This window comes from Boleophthalmus pectinirostris, unplaced genomic scaffold, assembly GCF_026225935.1.
Source record: "Boleophthalmus pectinirostris isolate CB_2022bp ecotype Guang Dong unplaced genomic scaffold, ASM2622593v1 HiC_scaffold_12, whole genome shotgun sequence".
Lineage (NCBI taxonomy): Eukaryota > Metazoa > Chordata > Actinopteri > Gobiiformes > Gobiidae > Boleophthalmus > Boleophthalmus pectinirostris.
This window is the reverse complement of record NW_026571018.1, coordinates 36965355-36989079: the sequence shown is the minus strand read 5'-3', so window position 1 is coordinate 36989079 and position 23725 is coordinate 36965355. Positions and strand designations below refer to the sequence as shown.

At 41.5% G+C, this 23725-nt stretch overlaps 1 protein-coding gene across 1 annotated transcript in view; it reads right to left on the bottom strand.

Annotated features, from left to right (window-relative positions):
• Positions 1 to 10817: 10817 nt before the first annotated feature.
• The window catches only part of fstl4 (follistatin-like 4), a 433986-nt gene continuing 421078 nt past the window's right edge, over positions 10818 to 23725 (bottom strand). The window contains exons 14-15 of the mRNA XM_055148279.1: positions 13780 to 13889; positions 10818 to 11526 (exon numbers count right to left, since the gene is read on the bottom strand). Of these exons, the coding sequence (XP_055004254.1) occupies positions 10818 to 11526; positions 13780 to 13889 (819 nt within the window). The remainder of the gene's footprint in view (positions 11527 to 13779; positions 13890 to 23725) is intronic.

Sequence of the window (23725 nt, the reverse complement as noted above, 5' to 3'; positions counted from 1 at the left end):
TTTTAATTAATTCATCGGCGGGGGGGTTTGATTTCTTGTCATTATTATTTTTCCTCTTTAAATAATTGCATCTTAACACCTGACACGGATGAAAAGTCTCACATGGGGGTATTGGATCGACTGGCCTGGAAAAAAATCTGGAGAATGACAAGGAATATCAAGGAAATTCCGATACATCCCAATTCAAGACCTCGACCACAAATCGGAGCACATTTTATCATGACTTTTACTGTCTACTTGTACTTTTCTCCGTTTTTTTCCTCACAAACTGCCACTTAACTGATGTAAAACCATGATAATTATCCACCAAACCAATTAGAAAACCATGAAAACCTGTCATATGCACTTTAAAATAAATATCTATTTTTTTATCCCTCCTCAGTGCGACAGTGGTCTAAGGAAACACCTCAAAAATAATAGAAAATAATCAAAGAACATCATTTTTCATGCCAGAAATCATTGGCGTATTAGCAGCAAATACTCAATAACGAACAACAAGGACAGTTTGTATACTTTTATATCGATATATTCATGTCATTCTCTTGGTACACAGTTGTTTTCTAGCCTACACATTGCATTGCTTTAGGGAGGTACTAGTGTTGTCACGATACTAAAAAATACCGATTTAAATACCCAAATGATCCTGTTTTAGACAATATTGTCATTTTCAACACAAAGTAATACTATTAGTTTATTACACCATGAGGTCTTACACTAGATCTGATAAAACTCGAGATGAAACTGTTGAGGAAAGGTCAAATTTGAGCTTGTTTGTCTGACTTTTTCAGTATCGATACTTGTTTAAATAAGTATCGAGTTTCAGTACTAGTTTTTGTATGGATTAGTATCTGGTTTTCGATACTTTTGACGACCCCAGGAGGTACGGGCATAGCTACATATAAAGTGTGGATTTGTCAGGCTGGTTTGTGATTGGACAGATTCTTGAGTTATTTTCACGAAGAAGAAATGACGGCGGTCAGTGTCGGTTGTTATTACATTTTAATTTAGATAATTGACGAAATGTTTCTTTCAGATATAAAAATTTGGCTACGTTCAGACTGCAGAACTTAATGCTCAATTCGGATTTTTGTGTGAAATCCAATTTGTTTGCGAGGTTGTTCACATTTCCAATTAGATGTGACTTGTATGTGATCTCCAGTGTGAACTTTAAACGCCCCAAAAGTGTCCCGCATGTGCATTGAAGGACACAACGACGTCACATGCAGCGAGCCTGCTTAGTGTTTACGGAAGTCGCCTAAACGCTGGGCTTGACTCCCAAAATCCGGTCCAGTTGTTGGTAAAATGGGCAGGTTACACGTCCATGGCCGCTTTGTTTGTTTGGGTTTTTAGCCTGCTTCTATGTGGCTCACAAGCTTTTAATTTTTCGTTGACATTGGAGACAGGACCACATGGAGCTGTTCTCGGACATTTCTTTGTCAATCATTTCAAAAACCGCCCGGTTCAGATAAAACCCCTCCAATTTGGCCTATTAAGTCGCTGAACTCGCTTTCCCTTCATTGACGAGACTCTGAGCCTGTAGGTGGGATGAATGTGACCTGACCGTTCAGACTGAAGTCACATGTCAAAAGATCAGATATGTTTGGGTTTTAGGAGCACATATCCAAGTGTCCTGGGTCACATTTGAAAAAATCGGATCTGTGTCGTTCAGGCTACGTTCAGACTGCAGGGCTTAACGCTCAATTCCGATTTTTTTGTGAAATCCGATGTTTTTGCGAGGTCGTTCGCATTTCCAATTAAATGCGACTCGTCTGTGACTCCAGTGTGAACGGTAAACGGCCCGAAAGTGTCCCGCATGTGACACTGGAGACACGATGACGTCAACCCCATGCGTCAAACGCAGCGAGCGTCTCTGTGTTTACGGAAGTTGTCCAAATATGGTCGCGAGCATTGAGCACCTGGAGATTTTACAGTTCCGGTTTCCGCCTGCTTCAGCGCAGAATAGTGACGTTTGTCGCTTGTTAATGACGTGTAGGTCGGATGGACGCGCTTTGGCCGTTCAGACTGAAGTCGCATGTCAAAAGATCAGATATGTATCGGTTTCAGGAGCACATATCCACGTGGCCTGGGTCGCATTTGAAAAATTAGGATCTGTGCCGTTCAGACTGTCATTAAAAGATCAGATACAGGAACATAGGGACCAAAAAATCGGATTTGGGTCACTTCATGCTGCAGTCTGAACGTAACCTTAGAACAGTGATTATCAAACTGAACTTGGTCTTCAGTTTGTAGGTTTGTATGTTTTTGTACGATACTGAAATCTTTGTACCATGAAAAAACCTCTTTCATTAGACAATAAAATTTGACTTTCAACATTAAATGTGCTTTCTTCTCTCTTCCCATGTGGTGTTATATGTGCGTAATCCCTCAGTGGTCCAGTAGGTTCCATATTGGTCCATGGGTGTATCCTAGTCTATGTGTTCTTATACAGCTCAAGATCATTCTAAAGACATTCAAGAAAGCTTCAATTCTGTCCTGTGAATGGAACTTTCTCAATCTCCGTACCTGCTCAAATGAGGATCTAGTTTCGCTGATAGTTTTAATATTGTTTAGCATCTGATTTTCCATACTTTTGACATCCCTACAATTGAGTAATTAAGGTCAGTACCTTCCTCCGCGGGAAAGAAATACAATTTATATGTAAATGTTAATAAGGCCTGAAATCTAAAAGCTATTTTGATGCAAGAGAAAGTAATAATTGGCCAATCAGTAAACTTTAAATTGTTGCTCGGTAATTGCTCCATAGCCGTGAAAAGGTTGAAACTGATTTATATCTGGCTGAAAAAAATGATCTCTTCTCAGCGCAAAATGTAATCCAATTTTATAACCAACACTGTAAATCTTTATGGCGCAGTTTGCAAATCAACAACCAACAACACGGCGTACCTGAACGCGTCTCCCGTTCACCTCTATAGGGCCTAATGGAGAAGCCGTAATGTAACTGCTGATGGGGCCGATAGAAAGGCGGAAATTACGAGGCATTTATTTTTAGTTATAGTCCTGCTCCCGAAGCGAACAGTCGGACAATGCAACATAATAAAGCACAACGCTATTAACCAAAGAGAGGAGCCCATTAAAAGTCCACTTTGAAGAGCTATTGAGCGCGCTGGCCAGACTATGTGTGAGACTGAGCGAGCGCCGGAGAGCCACGGGCCAGTGATGGATTATAAGAGCTGGACACGGCAAGGGTTCTGTTGGCAAAAGCGGTGGCCATCTTGTGAGTGGAGTAAGAGCAAAAATAATGTAAAACAGACAAAAATACGCATTAATTAAAGCGTTTAAATAGGGGGGTTACACTTCTATGGGGACTATACTGCTGACACGTAACATATTTAGATCACGACGTTTATTGTTGTGAAAATGTAATATTAATCAGAAACGGCGTCTCTTCAGGGCGCGATCACAACGTAATTAACGTTAATCCCTCTAATGCAGGAGTCTCCAGCCTGTCGCTCGGGATCTACCAGTAGCTCCCCAACCTGTTCCAAGTAGATCAACAAAGGATATTTGAATTATATACATTGTGCTAAATAACAAAAATGTCATTAAGTAACTTTTTAACATTGTATATTTTTTTTTATTTTGAAGCCTAAAACTCTGTGCACTAATAATTAATTAATTTTCACATTAACCTTAACAGGAGAGATGCATAGTACCAGGTTGTAGTATCAGTGCCTATTTCCACCTGTCGTCTCTGGGCAGGTTCATTGGTGGATTGTATTTAACTGACCTTGGCTATCAATTATTACCTCCACCAAGGAGGTTATGTTTTTGTCGGCGTTTGTTTGTTTGTTTGTCTGTTTGTTTGTTTGTCTCTTAGCAACATAACTCAAAAAGTTATGGACCGATTTTGATGAAATTTTCAGGATTTGTTGGAAATGTGAAAAGGAAGAACTGGTTTCATTTTGGGGTGATCGGGAAGAAATCCTGGATTCTGGATCACTTTGAAATTTTAGTTAACATTGTGGTAAATGGGGCCAAAATTTTTGTTTCTCAATATCTGGGTTAATTATTGACCAAACCCCATGAAATTTGACTCAGGGATGGACAATGGGATCCTCTTTCATATTCCAAATTGAAAGATACCAGACAAATATTTATGGAAAACACAATTAATATGAGGGGGACTGTAGTCCTTGGCGGAGGTCTGCGCTCTCTGAGTGCTTTTCTAGTTCTGAATATTCTTCCTGGAGACTCCACACAGAAAGTCCCAGGCGACCCAGGGATCGAACCCGGAATCTTCTCGCTGTGAGGCATGGGTGCTTGCCACTCAGGCTCCGTGCCGCCTATGGTTAACCAATGGTAATGGTTTATGTTTACAGGCATCCAATTGTACCCCATCTAAGAGTACGTTCAGACTGCAGCCTGAAGTGACCCGATCGTTTTTTTTGGCCCTTCTGTTCCTGTATCTGATCTTTTAATGAAAGTCTGAACAACACACATCCAATTTTTTCAAATGTGACCCAGAACACTTGGATATGTGCGCCTAAAACTGATATATATCTGATCTTTTGACATGCGACTTCAGTGTGAACGGACAGGTCACATTCATCCCACCTACACGTCACAAATGTACACAAACTTCTTATTCTCGTCAAACGAAAATCGTGTCTGAACTCCGTGTCAGTGAAACAGCGAAGCACATGTCAATCCCACCACTCTTGGCTGAGACTCTACACCCACATGTTCCTTTCTCCGGACGTCGCTGCCACTGCCCCACAAAACACCAAGACCGAAAACCTCGTCCTTCTCCTTCTCAATCTCCTCCTTAAAACAAATCATCTGTACATGTTCTGGCTCCCGTACGACAACGACTTTACAATCTCCAGATGCTCAAAGCTGCGTCCATGTTTAGGCGACTTCCGTAAACACATAAAACCGTGGCCTCCAACGGGACACTTTTGGGGCGTTTAAAGTTCACACTGGAGATTCCGTACAAGTCGAATTTAATTGGAAATGTGAACGACCTCGCAAAAAATGTTTCAGATTTTGAGCATTAAGTCCTGCAGTCCGAACGTAGCCTTGCCGTGGCTCTTATATTTACTAACGTTCTACCGCTAAAACTAATAGCGCTCTGGCATTTTCGCGTTGTAAATGAAGCTCACCAGAAGAAAAAGGTTGGAGACCCCTGCTCTAATGAAACTACTGCATCAGAGTTGTCATGTTGTAGTGTACAATTTTATATCCTGCTTTTCTATATTTATGGAGAATTGTCGTGTGGGAGCATGTCTGTGGGTGGAGCCTTGTACAGAATTTTACACTTAAAGGTTGTATAGAGGATTGTTTAAGGGAAGAGAAATACAGCGACAGTCCTTTTTCAAATGTTGTGCATACGTGACACCACCTTCCTCCTCCACAGCTCCTCAGTAGAAACATCTCCTCCCGCCTCCTCACTCTAGAAATCACGTTTGTTTACAGCCAGTGCATGTTCAGAATTACTGTTGAAGTGACCCGTCTAGAAATAATTTAGCGACCGATGCGTCAGCTTTAAGATCCTTCGTCTGCTTCAATCGCGCAATCGCTGGAAGAGATCTCCAAGAATCACCTCAGTTTGGCTTTGCTCCTTTTCCCCTTCTCTTTGTCTTTCAGCGACCTCAAAAACGGACTTTCTTTTACGGCGAACAGGTCGTGGATTCTCGTCCGTCGTCGCAACAAACTTTGTGTGAATTGCGAGGAAGCGACAGTTTAAAAAAAGCCTCTAAGAACCGCTGCATAAACCACATAATTCCCGCAGCTCAGGCGAGTCAGTTACACTAGAAACGTAGGGAGTTTGATTGACAACCTCACAGCCAGTAGAAAATGAGGCAGCCTCGTTTTCTATTGGCTGATGTTTATCTGGCCTCACTACATCCACAGTTGATAAATTTTCATTCTTTTTTTTTTTGGTCATCATAATTACAAGGCGGCTGCGTCTCTGTAATGGTATTTGAAACTTTCACTAACAATTTGAAACTTAAAAAAAAATCCTCCATACAACCTTTAACCCGAAGAGAGTTTGAGTAGTTTTTGTTGAGGGAATGTAGCTAAAAACAAAACAACTACATAATACCCCATTCTGTTTACTTCGCGTCTATTCCTATAAAAGTAGAATTTATTACCTAAAACGCTGAGACGTTTTTTAGAGATTTGTTCACGTGAGTTTGGTAGAACGTGGGCATTAGATAAAAGCATTAAAGGGACATTGTGTACTGTGGGTTACTATGGCGACGATCTCTCTAACCCCTTGTTATAGCTCATTGGCAGACACTCGACGCGCGCTAATTTTTCTAATACTCTGACATATACGGAGAAGCGGCGGCGCCATCTCCGCTAATGGATCATCATTACGGTGCTTAGTGCAAATGGCAAACATAAATTAGAGACAGGACGCAGATGCACGTGTTCTGATGGATGTTCTGCTGGTGCTTAAAGTTTGCAATAGTCGGTACACAGTGTGGGCACAAACAAGCCTGTACAGTGTGTTTTTGCAGAGCGTTTCACAATCAAGTCCTCCTCAAAACAGGAAGATTGGAAATGCACAATGTATTATGGAGTAAACGCAACGCTAATTCACATCAGCATGTCGGGACACGCTAAATAAAAGCGCTGCCTTTTGCTCTTTTTCGACCCGTGCTTCGTTTTTTTTTTTTGAGTAAAATTAGTCTTTCCTCAGTACAGATATATTTTATAAGCAGCTCCTGAGGTCAAAATAAGTCCGCCGTGTCACCGTCTGTGTCTAATTACAAAGCGTTTAACTGTACCATTAGCAGGAAGTGTGTGTTAGCATGCTGGTTGTTGTTAGGTTAATTCGACTCTGCACTTGTTTCTGAGAGTTGGGGAAAAGCGCTTGTAAATGGTGAGTGATTGGGACGCTCAGCTACAATTAGAACAATAATTTTGCCTCTGTAAAATAATGTATTAATTTCTTTCAAATATTTGGGAATCTGGTCCAGAGTCCTGCACCGGGTCGGGGCCCGGAGGGTAGCTGCTGGAACGGGCGGGTTTTAATGTTCTGGAATTTTACGGGCGGGTGTGTGGGCGATTAGTGAGCACACGCGCGGGTCGGGTGAATCAAATGAACGATGAACGGGAGAAAAACACTTGACGTGTGTCCAGGGCGTCGGTTGCCCTGGAAATAAATGTTCAGTCCTGTTTCAGTCCAGGTTTAGACCTGGTTTAGTCCTGGTTCAGTCCTGGTTTAGACCTGGTTCAGTCAGGTTCAGTCCTGGTTTAGTCTTGGTTTAGACCTGGTTTAGACCTGGATTAGTCCTGTTAGTTCAGTCCTGGTTTAGACCTGGTTTAGACCTGGTTCAGTCTGGTTTAGACCTGGTTTAGACCTGGTTTAGACCAGTTTAGACCTGGTTTCAGTCCTGGTTTAGACCTGGTTCAGTCAGGTTCAGTCCTGGTTTAGTCTTGGTTTAGACCTGGTTTAGACCTGGTTTAGTCCTGGTTCAGTCCTGTTCAGTCCTGGTTCAGTCCTGGTTCAGTCCTGGTTTAGACCTGTTCAGTTCAGTCCTGGTTCAGTCCTGGTTCAGTCCTGGTTTAGACCTGGTTTAGACCTGGTTCAGTCCTTGTTCAGTCCTGGTTTAGACCTTGTTCAATCCTGGTTCAGTCCTGGTTCAGTCCTGGTTAAGTCCTGGTTCAGTCCTGGTTTAGACCTGGTTTAGACCTGGTTCAGTCCTAGTTTAGAAATCCTGGTTCAGTCCTGGTTTAGACCTGGTTCAGTCGTGGTTTAGACCTGGTTCAGTCCTGGTTCAGTCCTGGTTTAGACCTGGTTCAGTCCTGGTTTAGACCTGGTTCAGACCTGGTTCAGTCCTGGTTTAGACCTGGTTTAGACCTGGTTCAGTCCTGGTTTAGACCTGGTTCAGTCCTGGTTTAGACCTGGTTCAGTCCTGGTGTAGTCTTGGCGTTTGACTCTGCAGTTGCTGCGTGTATTTATTTGCAATCCGCTAATGACACGGCATAGGTTTAGGTTTAGTCCTGGTTTAGTCCTGGACTATCAGTCTGACCCAGATTTATCACGGGCACGGGTCTGTAATGGATGGAAATGGGTCAGTGGGTCCGGGTGGGTGTGGATTTAACTTTGATATAATCACGGGTTAACGGGCGGGTGTGATGCTGTACTGTCCGGGTTCTGGGTCTCCAAAAATGGACCCGTGCAGGACTCTGATCTGGTCATCAAAAAAGATCAAAATAAATAATAAATAATCAAAACTCCTTCCTTCAGTGCCATCATTAGTTTGCCCTTTTTGTGATTACTTTTTTGCGTCGTAACTGTTTACATGACATTTGGATAATCTGATCACTCCAGAAGTCAGATCAGGATCAGATTTCGGGCACATGAACATCGTCAGTGTTTGGGAATCTAACTTGCAACCACCCGGCTCTGTCTTCAGCTGACAGTGCCCCAGCGTGTTTGTAGAACAGAGGTTGTGTTTTTTGGTCTCTCTGTTGTTTGAACGGGCCTCAGATGTGCACAGACCCGGTGAGTCTGTGACGGGAGGCTCATCCTGAAATGTGCTCTAAAGGTCAGGTGATAAGCGCCTGTCGGGTCGTTAATGAGGCGATCAAACAGACGGACAGGGGAAGCACCTGCCGACACGACACCTGTGTGACAAACGACTCCAAAGTCAGTGGTTCAGTTCCCGAGCTCCGACCACGTGCCTGTTTGTTTTGTACTTGGGCAAGACACTTCACCCAGCTCGTCTGTGGGTACGTGTGTTGATTTCTTTGAAGGGCTGTGATTTGGGAAAAAGATCAGATTTTTCTGACAAGTTTTGTGATTAGGTTTTTGATTTATGTTTTAATCACAGGATTCTGTTCAAAGTTCACATTTAAAACGCCTTGTGGAGAATTGACAAAAAGACTCTCTGTGGAGGTCTGAACTACAGGTTTAGCAGTTTTTCTGAAGAATAAGACTGGAGATTTTGTGTAAGAAATGACGGTACCTGTGCAGTGCAGAGGTGCCATGGAGCTACAAATTCTTTTTGTTGGGAGTATTTTGACCAGACAATGCAGTGTCCAGGTTTGATATTTCAGTCAGGTAGAGCAGATTGGCAGCTTTTCTGGAGCAGCCTGTCTACCCCAGGGCAGCTGTGGCTACTACGGGTGTAACGGTACAAGTGTTCATGCCAAACTGTTTCTGTATGAGATGTTCGGTTCGGTGCAGGTGTTTAGATTCCACCACTACATGTGCAGCTACAGAAGACTCGGCTCTTTAATGTTCATGAGGAACTCGTTCGTAACTGGGGCAGTGTTTCCTGCAGCGCTTTATAGTTAGGGTGGCTGCCTTGACAACAACTGCCCCTCACCTTGACCACGTCCCTCCAAACCACATGAATCCTCGCACAACTACAGTCGGTCCTCACTTTCACCTTTCACCAGCACGAAATCTCCACCCACCCCCTCTCCGTCCCCATACCCACGACCTCTGTCCCGAGCGAACGGGTGTTTTCAGCCTCTGGGGACGTTGTAACTGTCAGCAGATCTGCACTTACACCAGACAATGTGGACAAGTTTTTTTTTCTGGCCAAAAATATTAAGATTGAGTAGAAGTTCATGTTGGAACTGTTAGTGCTGCACTTAAATTTTTGAAAAGTTTGTTTACTGTTTACAAGGAATTTGTTGCTTATTTGAGAATATTTTATTTATTTATTTATTTATTTATTTGAGACAGGGACAGCGCACAATTTTCGCATTAACCTTGACAGGAGAGATGCATTGTACATCAGGTTGTAGCATCAGTGCTAATTTCCACCTGTAGTTTCACTGAACTCATTAGTTTTACCAAGCAGCACTTTGCATTCATTTTATTTTCCTGTTTGCATTCCTTTTATTTTCCAAATTACTGGTTTAATAAAAACAGAAATAAACACCAGGCAAATGGTTTTGCATTTTGTTGCCATAATGTACCGAAAATGAACCGAACTGTGACCTCAAAACCGAGGTATGAACCAAACCGTGATTTTTGTACCGTTACAGCCCTAGTGGCTACAAGAGTAACTTACCTCCACCGAGTGTGGAGAGATTGAATAATGACTACAGCTTTGAGAGTTTTGTTTGTGGTGGGCTGGGGGGTGGTGTTTAGAGCCATCACTAAGGCAAGAATTCAGAAAATTTTGCTCTTATTTACTTATTTAACTCTTACTATTTTTGTACATAAATAATTTCAAATAAAAGACACTGCAGATATTTGTTGCATCTTTTTTTGTTTGGTGCTTTATCATCACTGCAAACGCGCCGGATTAGCAGTTGTAGTTGTCGGACGTATCCTAAATTACAAATGGTTTCGTAGTTTTGGGCTTTGACCGTTGACAGCTGCTCACTGACCGTTCAGGCTCTTTGGGTCAACCACGTACAGAAACACATGTGCGTAAGAAGAATCACGGCGCCCTCTGCAGCGTGGAGGCGGAGATACGAGACAAAGAAAAAACAATTGAAACAGTTTTAAAAGACCACATTTACAGAGACGGACAGGTGCGGGTGACTAAGTATGCAGCACGGGTGAGACACTGTGAAAGATAAACTCAGAAAGCTTTTTACTCTAAAAAAAGTGAACATTGTGCATAGTTCGTAGTTTGTTAATAATAAAACCTTCTATTTGCTGTGATAACATGGAAGGAAGTGCAGCAATGTACAAGTGCACAGAGACACTTTCTCCCACATCACAATTCTTATGTTTTGTCTATTTTAGTGTTACTTTGATACAATAAACCCAAATACTCCTCGCGCTCAGTTCTAGGGTTGAGTCCACTTAATTCTCCGTCGCCATCTTTTTCCTTCTTCCCATTGCGTTAGAAATGAACCTGGTTTGTTGTTACTCATACCTCTCCGACCCAAACTACTGTGTTCCCTCTTTTAATGTCCGAAACTTCGCAGTGCGGCGTTCTTTGCTTCCCATTGAGAACGAAAAGCGATTCCGAAGAAGGCGTGACCAGGTATTGTCCAAACGGTCCGCTCGAAACGACGACGCGATTCGGCCCGCCCCACGGCCAGTCCTCGAGCGGTATCGGATGTTTTAGACTTTTTAACACCTCTACTCTTCCCGACGAAAGATCTCCAAACAGCAAATCCGTTCCCGTACCTGACGTCGCCACCACTAGATGCTGGTTGGACTCCGTGAACGAAGGCTGGAAAACTAAATCGGAAATCGCCAAAGCGTTGTGTAATTCCTGGTTCAGCTGCAGCTCTCCTTGGAACGAAACAGTTTGGACGGTTAGTTTAGAATTCTGCGTTTGCGGCGTTATGATGAAGCGGCCATCAGGCGAGACGAAAGCCGGGCCCGAGAGGTTGAGGTTGGGTCCGATGACAGTGTCCGTAACGCTGTCGACGAGGAGCTGAGGGGGCGGGGTTTTGAAAGTCTTGTGGAGGTTCTGACACTGGATGAAGTAGAAGCCGCTCATGTGGGTGTAGGCCATGCTCTGGGGGATGCAGCTGTAGTTTTTCAGGCTGATGGTTTTCACTCGGTGGAACGTCTCCAAGTCGATTTTGTGCACGGCCGGTTCGTTCTTCAGGAAGAGGAAGGCAAACCTGCATCGAGAAATATTAGAAGGAGAGTGAGGAGGATTTCTGGACATTTTAAAGAAGCTACTCTATATAGGGGCCCGGTCAAGCAGAAGTAAACAGCAAGGCCAAAAATTCAAGTTAATGCATCTGATATAAAAATGTATTGAACAGATACATATGTACTCTAGTTTATGAAACTGTTGACCTTTTTTCTGTACCATTTTTGGTTCTAAAGTTCCATACGTTTTAAACAGACCATGTATGAAACATGGAACAAAAATTATTTCCCAAATTTGACCTGCAAATCATGTAAATAAATGGATGTATTTCATCATATCTTGTGTTATTCCATCTTTGAACTGTTGATGAAGGTACATGATTTAAAAAAAAAGAATTAAAAATTAAAATAATAAAAATTTGCTTGGAAGGACTGACATATTTTATAGAAATAGTTTCCTTTCATTTTGAAGTAATATTAAAGTATTCGGAAGAAAAAAATTGACAAATTATGTAAAATCCTGCACCTTCTACTTGTTTGTACAATTTTCCCTCCGTTACTTTTCCCTCCGTTACCATGACCTTTCTTCATAAAAAATCTCATTACTCAAAAAGTAAGAGGTTTTTCAACCTAATCTTGTACCATATGGTAGAAAACTATATGAAGCAAATATTCAAACCAGTTTGTTAAGGATATGTAAGTGAGAACCAAGAGTTATCACTGTTTGGATTTATTGCCCAAAAAGTGCTGCATATTTCATTCCCTCCGTTACCGACATGAGTTTTAAAAATTTTTGTCAACAACTTGAAAGAATATCACAGGTTTAACTTGACCCTGTTGGAGTGTAACTCTTTCCTACATTCTGATACTTTACTTATTTCAATAGTTCCTCTAGTTTCTGAATAAGAGACATTTGAATGTCAAAAATCTGCCCCTGTTTCCCTCCGTTAACACTTGACCGGACCCATAGTTATAATCTAAGACACCTTCATTATGATAAGTGTTTCCCATCAAATGCTTTTCTCCATGGAGCTGTTATTGCTGGAATATGATATTAAACCTTTCTATCTTCACGGAGACCAGGTTACAGGTCAGATCTGTGGAGATACAACCCCACTCACAGTCAGAATGTCTTTTTTAAGTATTTTTGAGATATAAAACCACCTGAAATTGAACAAATACCAGGTTTAATGTCACACTGTGGAACATTCAAGGCAGAGCAATGATGTATCCATAGAAACAAACAGGTGACGAACCCCCAACCACAAAGTTACACAGTGCATCTTTAATAGAAGAGACTATTGGTAATTTGTCTGTAGTACTAGGGATGTAACAATAACCGAAATATCGTGATATTGTTTCGTCAAAGTTCTCACAGTAATATCGTGGACCATCACAAAATATCGAATTACAAGTCTCTTTCCTTAAATGAAGAGTTATGGTGCAGCAATAGATAAAAAACAGACAGAGGGAACTACATAGACCATGATCCTTTGCTCCATGTCAGTGTAGACGACAAGAAGAAATAACTGTTCTAACACTTTTAAGTCTTAGTTCTTTAGATTAAGTTTTGTCAAGGCATTTTAAGAGGAAAAAGTAGCATATTCACAGTTCTGTTTGCCTCCACAAAATATCGCAATAAATATCGTACCGTGAGATGTATATCGTAAAAATATCGTACAGAGAGATTTGGATATTGTTACATCCCCATTCATGAGCCTCCCCACCATATCGTGAGCTTTCTCATGATATCACAATAAATATCGTACCGTGAGGTTCATACTGTGATGATATCGTATCGTGAGACTTGGATATCGTTACACCCCTATGTACTACTGTCACAAACATGTTGGAGTTACTTTACTTAATTTGAAATCTATCCTCATGATTAGAAGAGACAATTGCCACTTTTACATCAGAGCTTTAATTACGAATAAATGAATTAGGTTGTAATTCAATGCAAGACAGATAAGTGTAATATCAGACTGTGGAGCATTCCAGGTAAAACATTTCCATGGAGACAAGCAGGTAACAGACACTCCTGCCACAAATGTATACATTTATTTTGATGAAATGACAGGAAATCCCATTCTTGTATGGCTTATTCATCTCTTTATGCCTCTTATCTAATATTTTGAGCAAAAATCAGTGAAGGATCTTCAGAGCAGTGGGAGAGATCACGAGACGCATGAGCACAAAATATGTTCATTTAACACTGATGATGACACAGTAAACACGTGTGATCTGCTCAGTCACCAGAGGGGGCGCTGTGATCTTACCTGACGTGGGTGATGATGAGGTTGGTGGGAGGGATGAAGATGTCGTTGACTCGTTGGAAGGTGGTGCGGACGGCGTGGTGCACCTCCCCCACACTGGCCTGAGGAATCACCTGGACAACAGACAACACACGAGTCAGGGGATTATGGGTAAACAAGAGACAAGACAGAACTTTTCAAAAGCATCATTCTGCTCACAGACTTAAATTTTGTGAGTTTATTCAGACTTATAAAAGCAACTGTGTGGTGCACAGTGTCAGTCTTGGCCACGGCCAGAGTTTGTCTGAATAAATATCAAGCTCCAGGTTTTGTCCAGTAACATCACTCCAGTTACAAATTACTACACTGTGTTGTTTTCATGTTTGTAAAAGGAAAAGTGGAGAGATGGTCTCATTCACGCTGGAGCTCTGGTGCTGTTACTGAGGAGCTCTTGTGTTTACTGTCACAAAGTCCTAACATTTGTGAAGCTCGAAACCACAGAGAGTGACCCAGGTGAAGTTAAAACTCTACTGAGTCGTCAAGACAAACAAAAAGAGGAATTTACTGATAAAGGGTGACAAAAGGTAAAAAACAAAAAAAAAACAGTTGGTTCCACTCCACGTTACCCACGATGCACCTGCAAGGGACTAAAATAAGGAGCTATAGACCACAAAATAATACAAAAAATAAAAATTACTAAGACAAAGTTTATGATAAGATTAGCAATAATTAACTGAAAGAAAAATGGAGATCAAATTATTTAGTGAACAAATAAAACACACAGACACACACACACACACACACACACACACACACAGACACACACACACAGACCATCGGTAAGTAAGAAACAACAACAATAAAATTAAATATTATTAAATGACACAACTGTGTTTAGGCTCCAACACAAAGATGGAACACAGACACAGTGAGAGGAGGAGTCACTGTGATCACGAAATGAAACGAATGACGAAAACTCTGCTATTCTGCCACAAGGCTGGATATGCTCTGTCTATAGGTGCTCTGTCTATAGGTGCTCTGTCTATAGGTGCTCTGTCTATAGGTGCTCTTTCTATAGGTGCTCTGTCTGTAGGTGCTCTGTCTATAGGTGCTCTTTCTATAGGGTGGTCTGTCTATAGGTGCTCTGTCTATAGGTCTGTCTGTAGACTGCTATAGGGTGCTTTGTCTATAGGTGCTCTTTCTATAGGTGCTCTGTCTATAGGTGCTCTGTCTGTAGGTGCTCTGTCTGTAGGTGCTCTGTCTGTAGGTGCTCTTTCTATAGGGTGCTCTGTGTATAGATGCTCTGTCTATAGGTGTTTGTCTATAGGGTGCTCTGTCTGTAGACTACTATAGGGTGCTCTGTCTATAAGTGCTCTGTCTATAGGGTACTCTGTCTATAGGGTGCTCTGTCTATAGGATATTCTGTCTATAGGTGCTCTGTCTATAGGGTACTCTGTCTATAGGGTACTCTGTCTATAGGGTACTCTGTCTATAGGGTACTCTGTCTATAGGGTACTCTGTCTATAGGTGCTCTGTCTATAGGGTACTCTGTCTATAGGTGCTCTGTCTATAGGTGCTCTGTCTATAGGTGCTCTGTCTGTAGCTCTGTCTGTAGTGCTCTGTCTGTAGGTGCTCTTTCTATAGGGTGCTCTGTGTATAGATGCTCTGTCTATAGGTGTTTGTCTATAGGGTGCTCTGTCTGTAGACTACTATAGGGTGCTCTGTCTATAAGTGCTCTGTCTGTAGGTGCTCTGTCTATAGGTACTCTGTCTATAGGTCTGTCTGTCTATAGGTGTGCTGTCTATAGGATATTCTGTCTATAGGTGCTCTGTCTATAGGGTACTCTGTCTATAGGATATTCTGTCTATAGGTACTCTGTCTATAGGGTACTCTGTCTATATCTGTCTATAGGATGCTCTGTCTATAGGGTACTCTGTCTATAGGTGCTCTGTCTATAGGGTACTCTGTCTATAGGGTACTCTGTCTATAGGTACTCTGTCTATAGGTGCTCTGTCTATAGGGTACTCTGTCTATAGGGTACTCTGTCTATAGGGTACTCTGTCTATAGGGTACTCTGTCTATAGGATACTCTGTCTATAGGTGTCTGTCTATAGGTCTGTCTGTAGACTGCTATAGGGTGCTTTGTCTATAGGTGCTCTTTCTATAGGGTGCTCTGTGTATAGATGCTCTGTCTACACGGTGCTCTGTCTATAGGTGCTCTGTCTATAGGGTACTCTGTCTATAGGTACTCTGTCTATAGGGTACTCTGTCTATAGGGTACTCTGTCTATAGGGTCTGTCTATAGGATACTCTGTCTGTAGGGTGGTCTGTCTATAGGTGCTCTGTCTATAGGTCTGTCTGTAGACTGCTATAGGGTGCTTTGTCTATAGGTGCTCTTTCTATAGGGTGCTCTGTGTATAGATGCTCTGTCTACACGGTGCTCTGTCTGTAGGTGCTCTTTCTATAGGGTGCTCTGTCTACACGGTGCTCTGTCCATAGGTGCTCTGTCTATAGGTGCTCTGTCTGTAGATTGCTATAGGGTGCTCTGTCCGTAGGTGCTCTGTCTATAGGTGATCTGTCTGTAGGTGCTCTGTCTATAGGTGCTCTGTCTGTAGGTGCTTGTGTGGGTGTACATGCATGAAACTGATGAAACTGGTGGACAGTGAAACATCTGCCCAACAGCAGCTGGAACATGTGCGTAATGTAAAATAAGTGAGTGTGTGAACCTGTGCTTCTCCTTCAGGGCATCTCCCCCCCCCTCCCCCTCCCGTCCCCTCCCCCGTCCCCTCCCCCGTCCTCCCGGAGCCTCCTGTGGACACCCCATCCTTCTTGGCCCCGATAAACCCCTCGTGCGGGTGACGTGTGGGCGACAGCGCTGTCACAAATGCCTCTCCCGCTCCGTGTCTGATTGAGAGCTTTGTTTTGGTGATGCTAGTCTGCTCTCATCGCTCCCGTCAGGTACAGCCCAGAATCAGCACTTTGAGACGAGCGTGAGGAGACGGAGACTCATCAGATCACTCAGATTACGCATTATTGCCCCTATTACACTTCTATGTGGAATTAATCGTAACGTATAACATATTTAGATCACCATGTAACTTTTTGGTGCTTTCAAAATGCACAAGTGACTCTACGGAACCACTTCAGACATGTTTTTGATGAGGGAACACTGTCATAAACACAGACTGTATAAAGAAGTGGACTGAGGGAGTGTGACGTCACCCATAGTGTTCATCTCCAGTCAAATGAAGCTCATCAAGGCTGCAGTTATAGGGGCAAATTTGGAGCTGTCAGTCAAACCCGTTGCTAATCTTGGAGAATGAAAGCATCTTATTTGTCATTAATGTTCATATCTTGATTTACGGACAAAATAGCAAAATAAAAACCCCAGGATGATGTAGAGCGGATTAATACAAACATTTTAACACCAAAATGATGAGTCTGACAGCAGCAGTTACAGAGAGACGGGTGACATTTTATGAATAGAAAATGAACTGGAGCTGGAAGCGCAGCAGTGAGTGTGTGTTCATGTACATCAGTATCCCGGTTATAGGCGAGTTTCAGCTGACGTCATTGTTATTAAAAGCCCGCGTTGCTGCTGGGAAATATTTTGGTCGGAGGCAAGAAACACGGTAGCGTCAAACACAGTGCGTAACCTCACGTATTTATCCCGATAATGGTAAATACCTGCTGCATTATCGGATGCACAAATAGAAGCACGGAAGAAGGAAAATGGTGAATTAAACGGCTTTCAAACATCCGCAGAGCAAACGTAGAAGATCCTAACAAACCGTGGACTCCAACAAGTTCAACAACACATCGAGACTCTTGGAGGTTTTCATCTTTTCTGCTGTGAATGGCCCAGGAGTTTCCACCAAGTCATTGTGGATATCGACGAAGTGAATATTTGTCCAGGTAGTTGGTGATTCTGACCAGAAATTTGGTTTGGTCCACCTTTTGTCGGGGTTGAAAAGGGTGATTTGTCGTCCGTCGATGCTTATGACCAATTTCTGGTCAAATGGTCTTGGGTCCTCTGCCGTTAGAGTGGATAAATAACCGGGATCAATACCCTTTACGTGCTTTCTCGCTCCGTCCGTCATGTTGAATTTAGTGTTTCTTGCCGCCGACCAAAATAATTCCCAGCATGCAACGCGCGCTTTTGTCAACAATGAAACTCGCCTATTAGCCATATCCCGGTTATGTCAGTGTTTGGAATATTGCGTATAAATGCACGCAGAGAAACTGGGACACTCATATCCATGTGATATGATCAAATGGAGTATCCTGGTTTCGTGACACAATCTTACAAATGTACAAGCGCAAAAATTATGTATTTAATAAACCAGGAAAAACACAAACAACCAAGAGCTCCTTTAGAAGAGGAAGCTCGGAGCTGGGAGCTATAAGATATCCCACAATCCACTGCACAGATCAAACCCAACGTTTCCAAACACACTGCAACATATTCTTCATTAAAATCTTCTGCATAAATAAACTCAACTTTACAACATATAAACCATAAACACTATAGAGCCACATCAGTGCATTTGATAACAGCATATTCAGCTTTGACACATTTGTTTACGTTTTACAGAAACAAAACTTAAAACCACATGACTCATTTGCATAAACTATAAGTGCTGAAAAAAAGAAAAGAAAAAGCTTCTATCGGACTGAAGGACAAGACTCAGTGGAATATGTGTGTTCTTTTTGTGACAGAGGATGTGCTGATGATGGTGAATCTGTTCGAGATAATTTAGTTGTGTTCGAAATGTTTAATATTTCAGCGATCATACGTTTGCAGGTCGTACGAGTGCAGATTGTACACGTGCAGCTTAATGCCGCTCTTTATTTTACAGTGATTTCACTCACTTTATTTATGTCGCTACTGTTGCGGTGAAAAGACTGAAAAGTGTTTGTCTTTTGGACGCATGCGCACTCAACTTTATGTTGCAGTAACCGGGATACTGCATATGGGTCCGGTCAAGTGGTAACGGAGGGAAACAGGGGCAGATTTTTGACATTCAAATGTCTCTTATTCAGAAACTAGAGGAACTATTGAAATAAGTAAAGTATCAGAATGTAGGAAAGAGTTACACTCCAACAGGGTCAAGTTGTTCAAAGTTGTTTGTTGTAAAGTTTTTGAAAAAATTTAAAAACTAATGTCGGTAACGGAGGGAAAATTACCACACAGGTTTTACCAGACACTAACACCTAATAGTTTTAATTTCCACAAGTACTACTTAGAGATGTAGATTAGTCAAAGATGAAGCTTGAAAGTTAACCTGAAGAGGATTCGCAGCTCTTTGAAATTTGGGAAATAATTCTTGTTCAAGGCCTAAAAACTTTACCTGTGACATGGTCTGTTTAAAACGTATGGAACTTTAGAACCAAAAATGGACAAGAAAAAAGGTCAACAGTTTCATAAACTAGAGTACATATGTATCTGTTCAATACATTTTTATATCAGATGCATTAACTTGAATTTTTGGCCTTGCTGTTTACTTCTGCTTGACCAGACCCATATACATGCCACAGTTTCCCGGTTACTTTCGGAATATACCAGCTACAATATCCCGGTTCCTTGTAACTGGGATACTGCCTTATCCAGGATACTGAAACCAGGGTACTGCGTGTACATGCACCATGACAAAACCAGGATATTCAAAAAACCCAATCATAACCGGGATATTGATGTGCATATAAACACACTCAATAATCACTTCCTGTCTGGATCCGGGTCAGCAGCTTATGTCCATTTGTATATACAGTGTGTGGTTATAACATGATGGAAACTCAGAACTGGAGTTGAGTTTGCATATTACCCCCTCTCTAAAATGCTTTTGAGCACCTTTGCTTTGGCATTTCATGTTTTCACATTTTAAAATGTCAAATTATTTTTCTACACATAATTATGCATCTGTTGTGCTCCCTGTGAGATTTGGCATTGCCATCTGCTGACAGCCATGGTAATGAACTATGAAAAAAAACCAAAAAAAAACCACTGAAGCCACATGACCAGCATTCTAACAGAAGCATGCAGTTTGATGACAAGAATACAGACTCAAAAACTTCTGGATCTCGATTTGTGACATAAGAAATGTCCTGGTTGAGGTTTAAGCACAAAAACAAGGAATGATATTTTAGACTTGCATATCTCCAAAACAACAACTGTATGTATTTCCTGATATCTCTCCTGTGCCTATAATGTCACCTGAGCTGTCCAAATGTTAGATTCACAACCCATCCATGCATCCATCCAGCCCTATCTCCCCTCATCAGGACCAGAGCAGAGTCTCGGCTCTACAGCTCCATGACATTCAGACGAACACTGACATTTGTGTTGTTGCTTCACGGCTCTTCTTTGCTGGTTTGGAGAGGTGGATCTCTGCTCGTCTGTTTTCACTGAAGGAGGAAATGTGTTCTGAATAAAAATGGTTTTGAAGTCTTCCAAAGCCGTGGTCTCTCAGTCGCCCAGCAGGGGGCACACACAGCTCCACGTGCGCAGATTCACAAAGTCCAGCACTAGATCTTCGTTTCATTTCTTTGTGGATTTCTGAACCACATCTGTCTTATTCCCAGAAGGTTAACAGTGAATCACATTTCCTCCAATTCACTGATGTATGGATTTTTACTCATATCCATGGAGATAGAAATATTTAATGTCATAGTGTGGAACATGTATAAAGCGAAAAATAAGCGCTTACCAAAAAATCTTCAACTACTTTTTTGTGAAAGGGAAGGAAACTATAACTTAAGAGGCTTGAACGACAAGAAAAAGCTTTTGTGTTTCTGTTTGTGGTGTGAAATTATGGAACAACTTGAAAAAATAATTAAAACTTTGTTCAAATATACATTATTTCCAAAATACTGTGCGGAAGAAATTAGTGCTTAGTGTATATGTGTGCATGTATATGTAAGTGTATGTATATGGGTTTATATATATATAGGTATGTATATGTGTATATAATGTGTATGTATATATTATATCTGTGTATATGATGTGTACTATATCTGTGTACATAATATACATATATTTCTTGTTGTTAGATTTGTAATGCAATGCAGGTACTGTGCAATTACTGCTTATACTGTACAGGAAATGAGAAGTCTGTATTTGTTCTTTGTTAATTTGGGACAGTAGAAAAAAGGGGTGGGGTTAAATAAGTATTTACTTCCTCCCACTCCTTTTTCGGACACGAGGAACATTTATTTTGCCTGTTATTACAGAATAGAAATAGTTACTTTTTGTGTTATATCTATGTATTTATGTTTTTTTTTTTTTTTTTATGTTATATGTATTACTGTCCGAATAAGTAAATATTCATTCATTCATTCAACATTCTAGAGAGATATAAGACTCCCTCTGTCCAATCAGATCGGTTTATTTCAGTGATGCATGTGAAATGAAGGAGCTCATTGGTTCACTCACTGATTCTGCAGAAATCCCTCATGTTTTCCAGTGCTCTGTGATATTGTTCCTCATTTTGGACCATGGGTGTCCCTGATTGGCTAATCCACCTGTCAGTCACACTCATCTGAACTCTGGAATATTCATAAGTGACCAGACTCACATCTGTGTAAAGTATTGGAGAAGTGTGAAGATCTAGAGAAGTTCTGATGTGTAAAGGCTCATGTATGTTCTATGTTCTAGACACGTACAGATACAACAACAAAGGACAGACAGAAGTGTTGTTGTATCTGTATTTTGGTCCATCACCACTGGGGGCAGAAGTGAGCACAGTTCAACAGTTGAAGCTAAACTTAAAACTTAAAAAAGTGACTTCCTGTTAAAAGAGCTGGGCAGAGTGTTGCTGCTTGTAGCCGTCTCTAGTTGACGTAGAGACACTCACTGGTACTTCAGAGGAAAAAACCCTCCGGCCCAGAAAGGATTTTCCCCCTAGAGCAAAATGTAATCACAAACTGCTCGTGTTCAGCTGACAGGACACCTACAGTTTTCAGAAAGGTTGGATTTTGTCGCAGTTTATACCTTTTTTATATCATAAAACTTTCTCAGCTCAAAATCCTTCAGTTTTCTCTGCTCCACTCCAGCTCCTCTCACTCTGATTGGTCAAAGTGATCACATGCAGTGTTGGGAAGTACCAGATTACATGTACCGGAGTTACGTAATCAGAGTACAAATCAGATCAGAGTAACTGTATTCAGTTACAGTTACTGTTTCAGTGAGTGGTAATTGGATTACAGTTACTTTGTTGAAATAAATGGATCACATGGTGGTATTTTCTTGTTTTCACATTTTGGGCTAAACCAGGACTAAAAGCAGGACTAAACCAAGTCTAAACCAGGATTAAACCAGGACTAAAAGCAGGACGAAACCAAGTCTAAACCAGGACTAAAACCAGGACTAAAAGCAGGACTAAAAGCAGGACTAAACCAAGTCTAAACCAGGACTAAACCAAGTCTAAACCAGGACTAAAAGCAGGACTAAAAGCAGCACTAAACCAGGACTAAAAGCAGGACTAAAAGCAGCACTAAACCAGGACTAAAAGCAGGACTAAAAGCAGGACAAAAAGCAGGTCTAAACCAGGATTAAAAGCAGGACTAAACCAAGTCTAAACCAGGATTAAACCAGGACTAAAATGACTAAACCAGGACAAAAAGCAGGACTAAACCAGAACTAAACCAGGACTAAAAGCAGGACTAAACCAGGAATAAACCAGGACTAAACAGGGACTAAACTAGGACTAAAACCAGGTCTAAACAATATGAAACCTAACAGTGGAATGGACATAATTTAAGGCAGCAGTGATCTCATATAAAAATCAATAATAATCTTTTTATACCGTTAAGGAAAGACTGGGCTTTTTATTGTCTTTTAACAGACAAAACTTCTTATGTTCAGATTTTCTCGTCTTTGCTTCTCTACAATAAACCTGTTCATGGAGACTTGGGCTCAACAGACAATTTGAAGAGAAGAAAGAAGAATTTTCAGGATGTTGTTGTTACATTCATGTAGTTTAAAAAAGCGTCCACACTAGTACGTATTTGAGTATTCCGAGTTTTCGTTGTGGATCCAGTGTTCGTTCACACTAATCTGATGGAAAACGGCTCCAGAGACGGAACGACCTGGTGCCTCCAGCTCCCATGAATTCATTTGAGTACAGATCTGATCCAGCACTGTGTGGACGCCTCAAAACACTGATACTCTGATGTAGGTTTATGTGCCGCGAAGTAATTCACCGATAAAACACTAAGAGGCCAGAATATCTGTCCATTCATATAAACGTGTGTCTGTGTGTGTACGACCTGCAGTATAATCTCTGAAAAGTTTAACATGAACCATCTCCAACACGACAGAAACACAGAACAGACTCACCATCAGCAGAACACCCCTCTGTCACAGAAAGAACACTCATATTCCACTGAGTCGTGTCCTTTAGTCTGACAGAAGCTGAACCATCAGCGCACAACAGTGAGCTGTTTTTATGAGCTCTTAGTTTATGCAAATGAGCCATGCAGTTTTAAGTTTCGTTTCTGTAAAGCGTAAACAAATATGCTCAAAGCTGTGTGGATGGGGAAGGACTGCGGACACAGAAACGATGTGTTCAGTGTAAACGTAGTGTAAGTCCACTTCTTTATACAGTCTACGGATGGAACACTCCAGGCAGATCAATATTTATTTATTTATTTAATAGGGGCAGTGCATATTAATGAACATCTACAACATTGCAGTGTAAATATGCCAGATTATAGCAGGAATGCTCATTTCCATCTGTCGGCCCTCGGCAGGAAACACCACAAATTTAAACAAAGCAAAAACAAGTAACAAATCTATACTAAAAGTGTCCACAAGTCTGGTTTTTCTTTAGCCTGCTCTTTTAAGGTAGGACTTGAAGGTGGCAAGAGTTGGAGTTTCTCTTATTGACAGTGGCAGATTGTTCCAAAATGTTGTGCCTCTGACTGAGACACACATTGAGTGCGTATACATGCACATCAATAACCCGGTTAT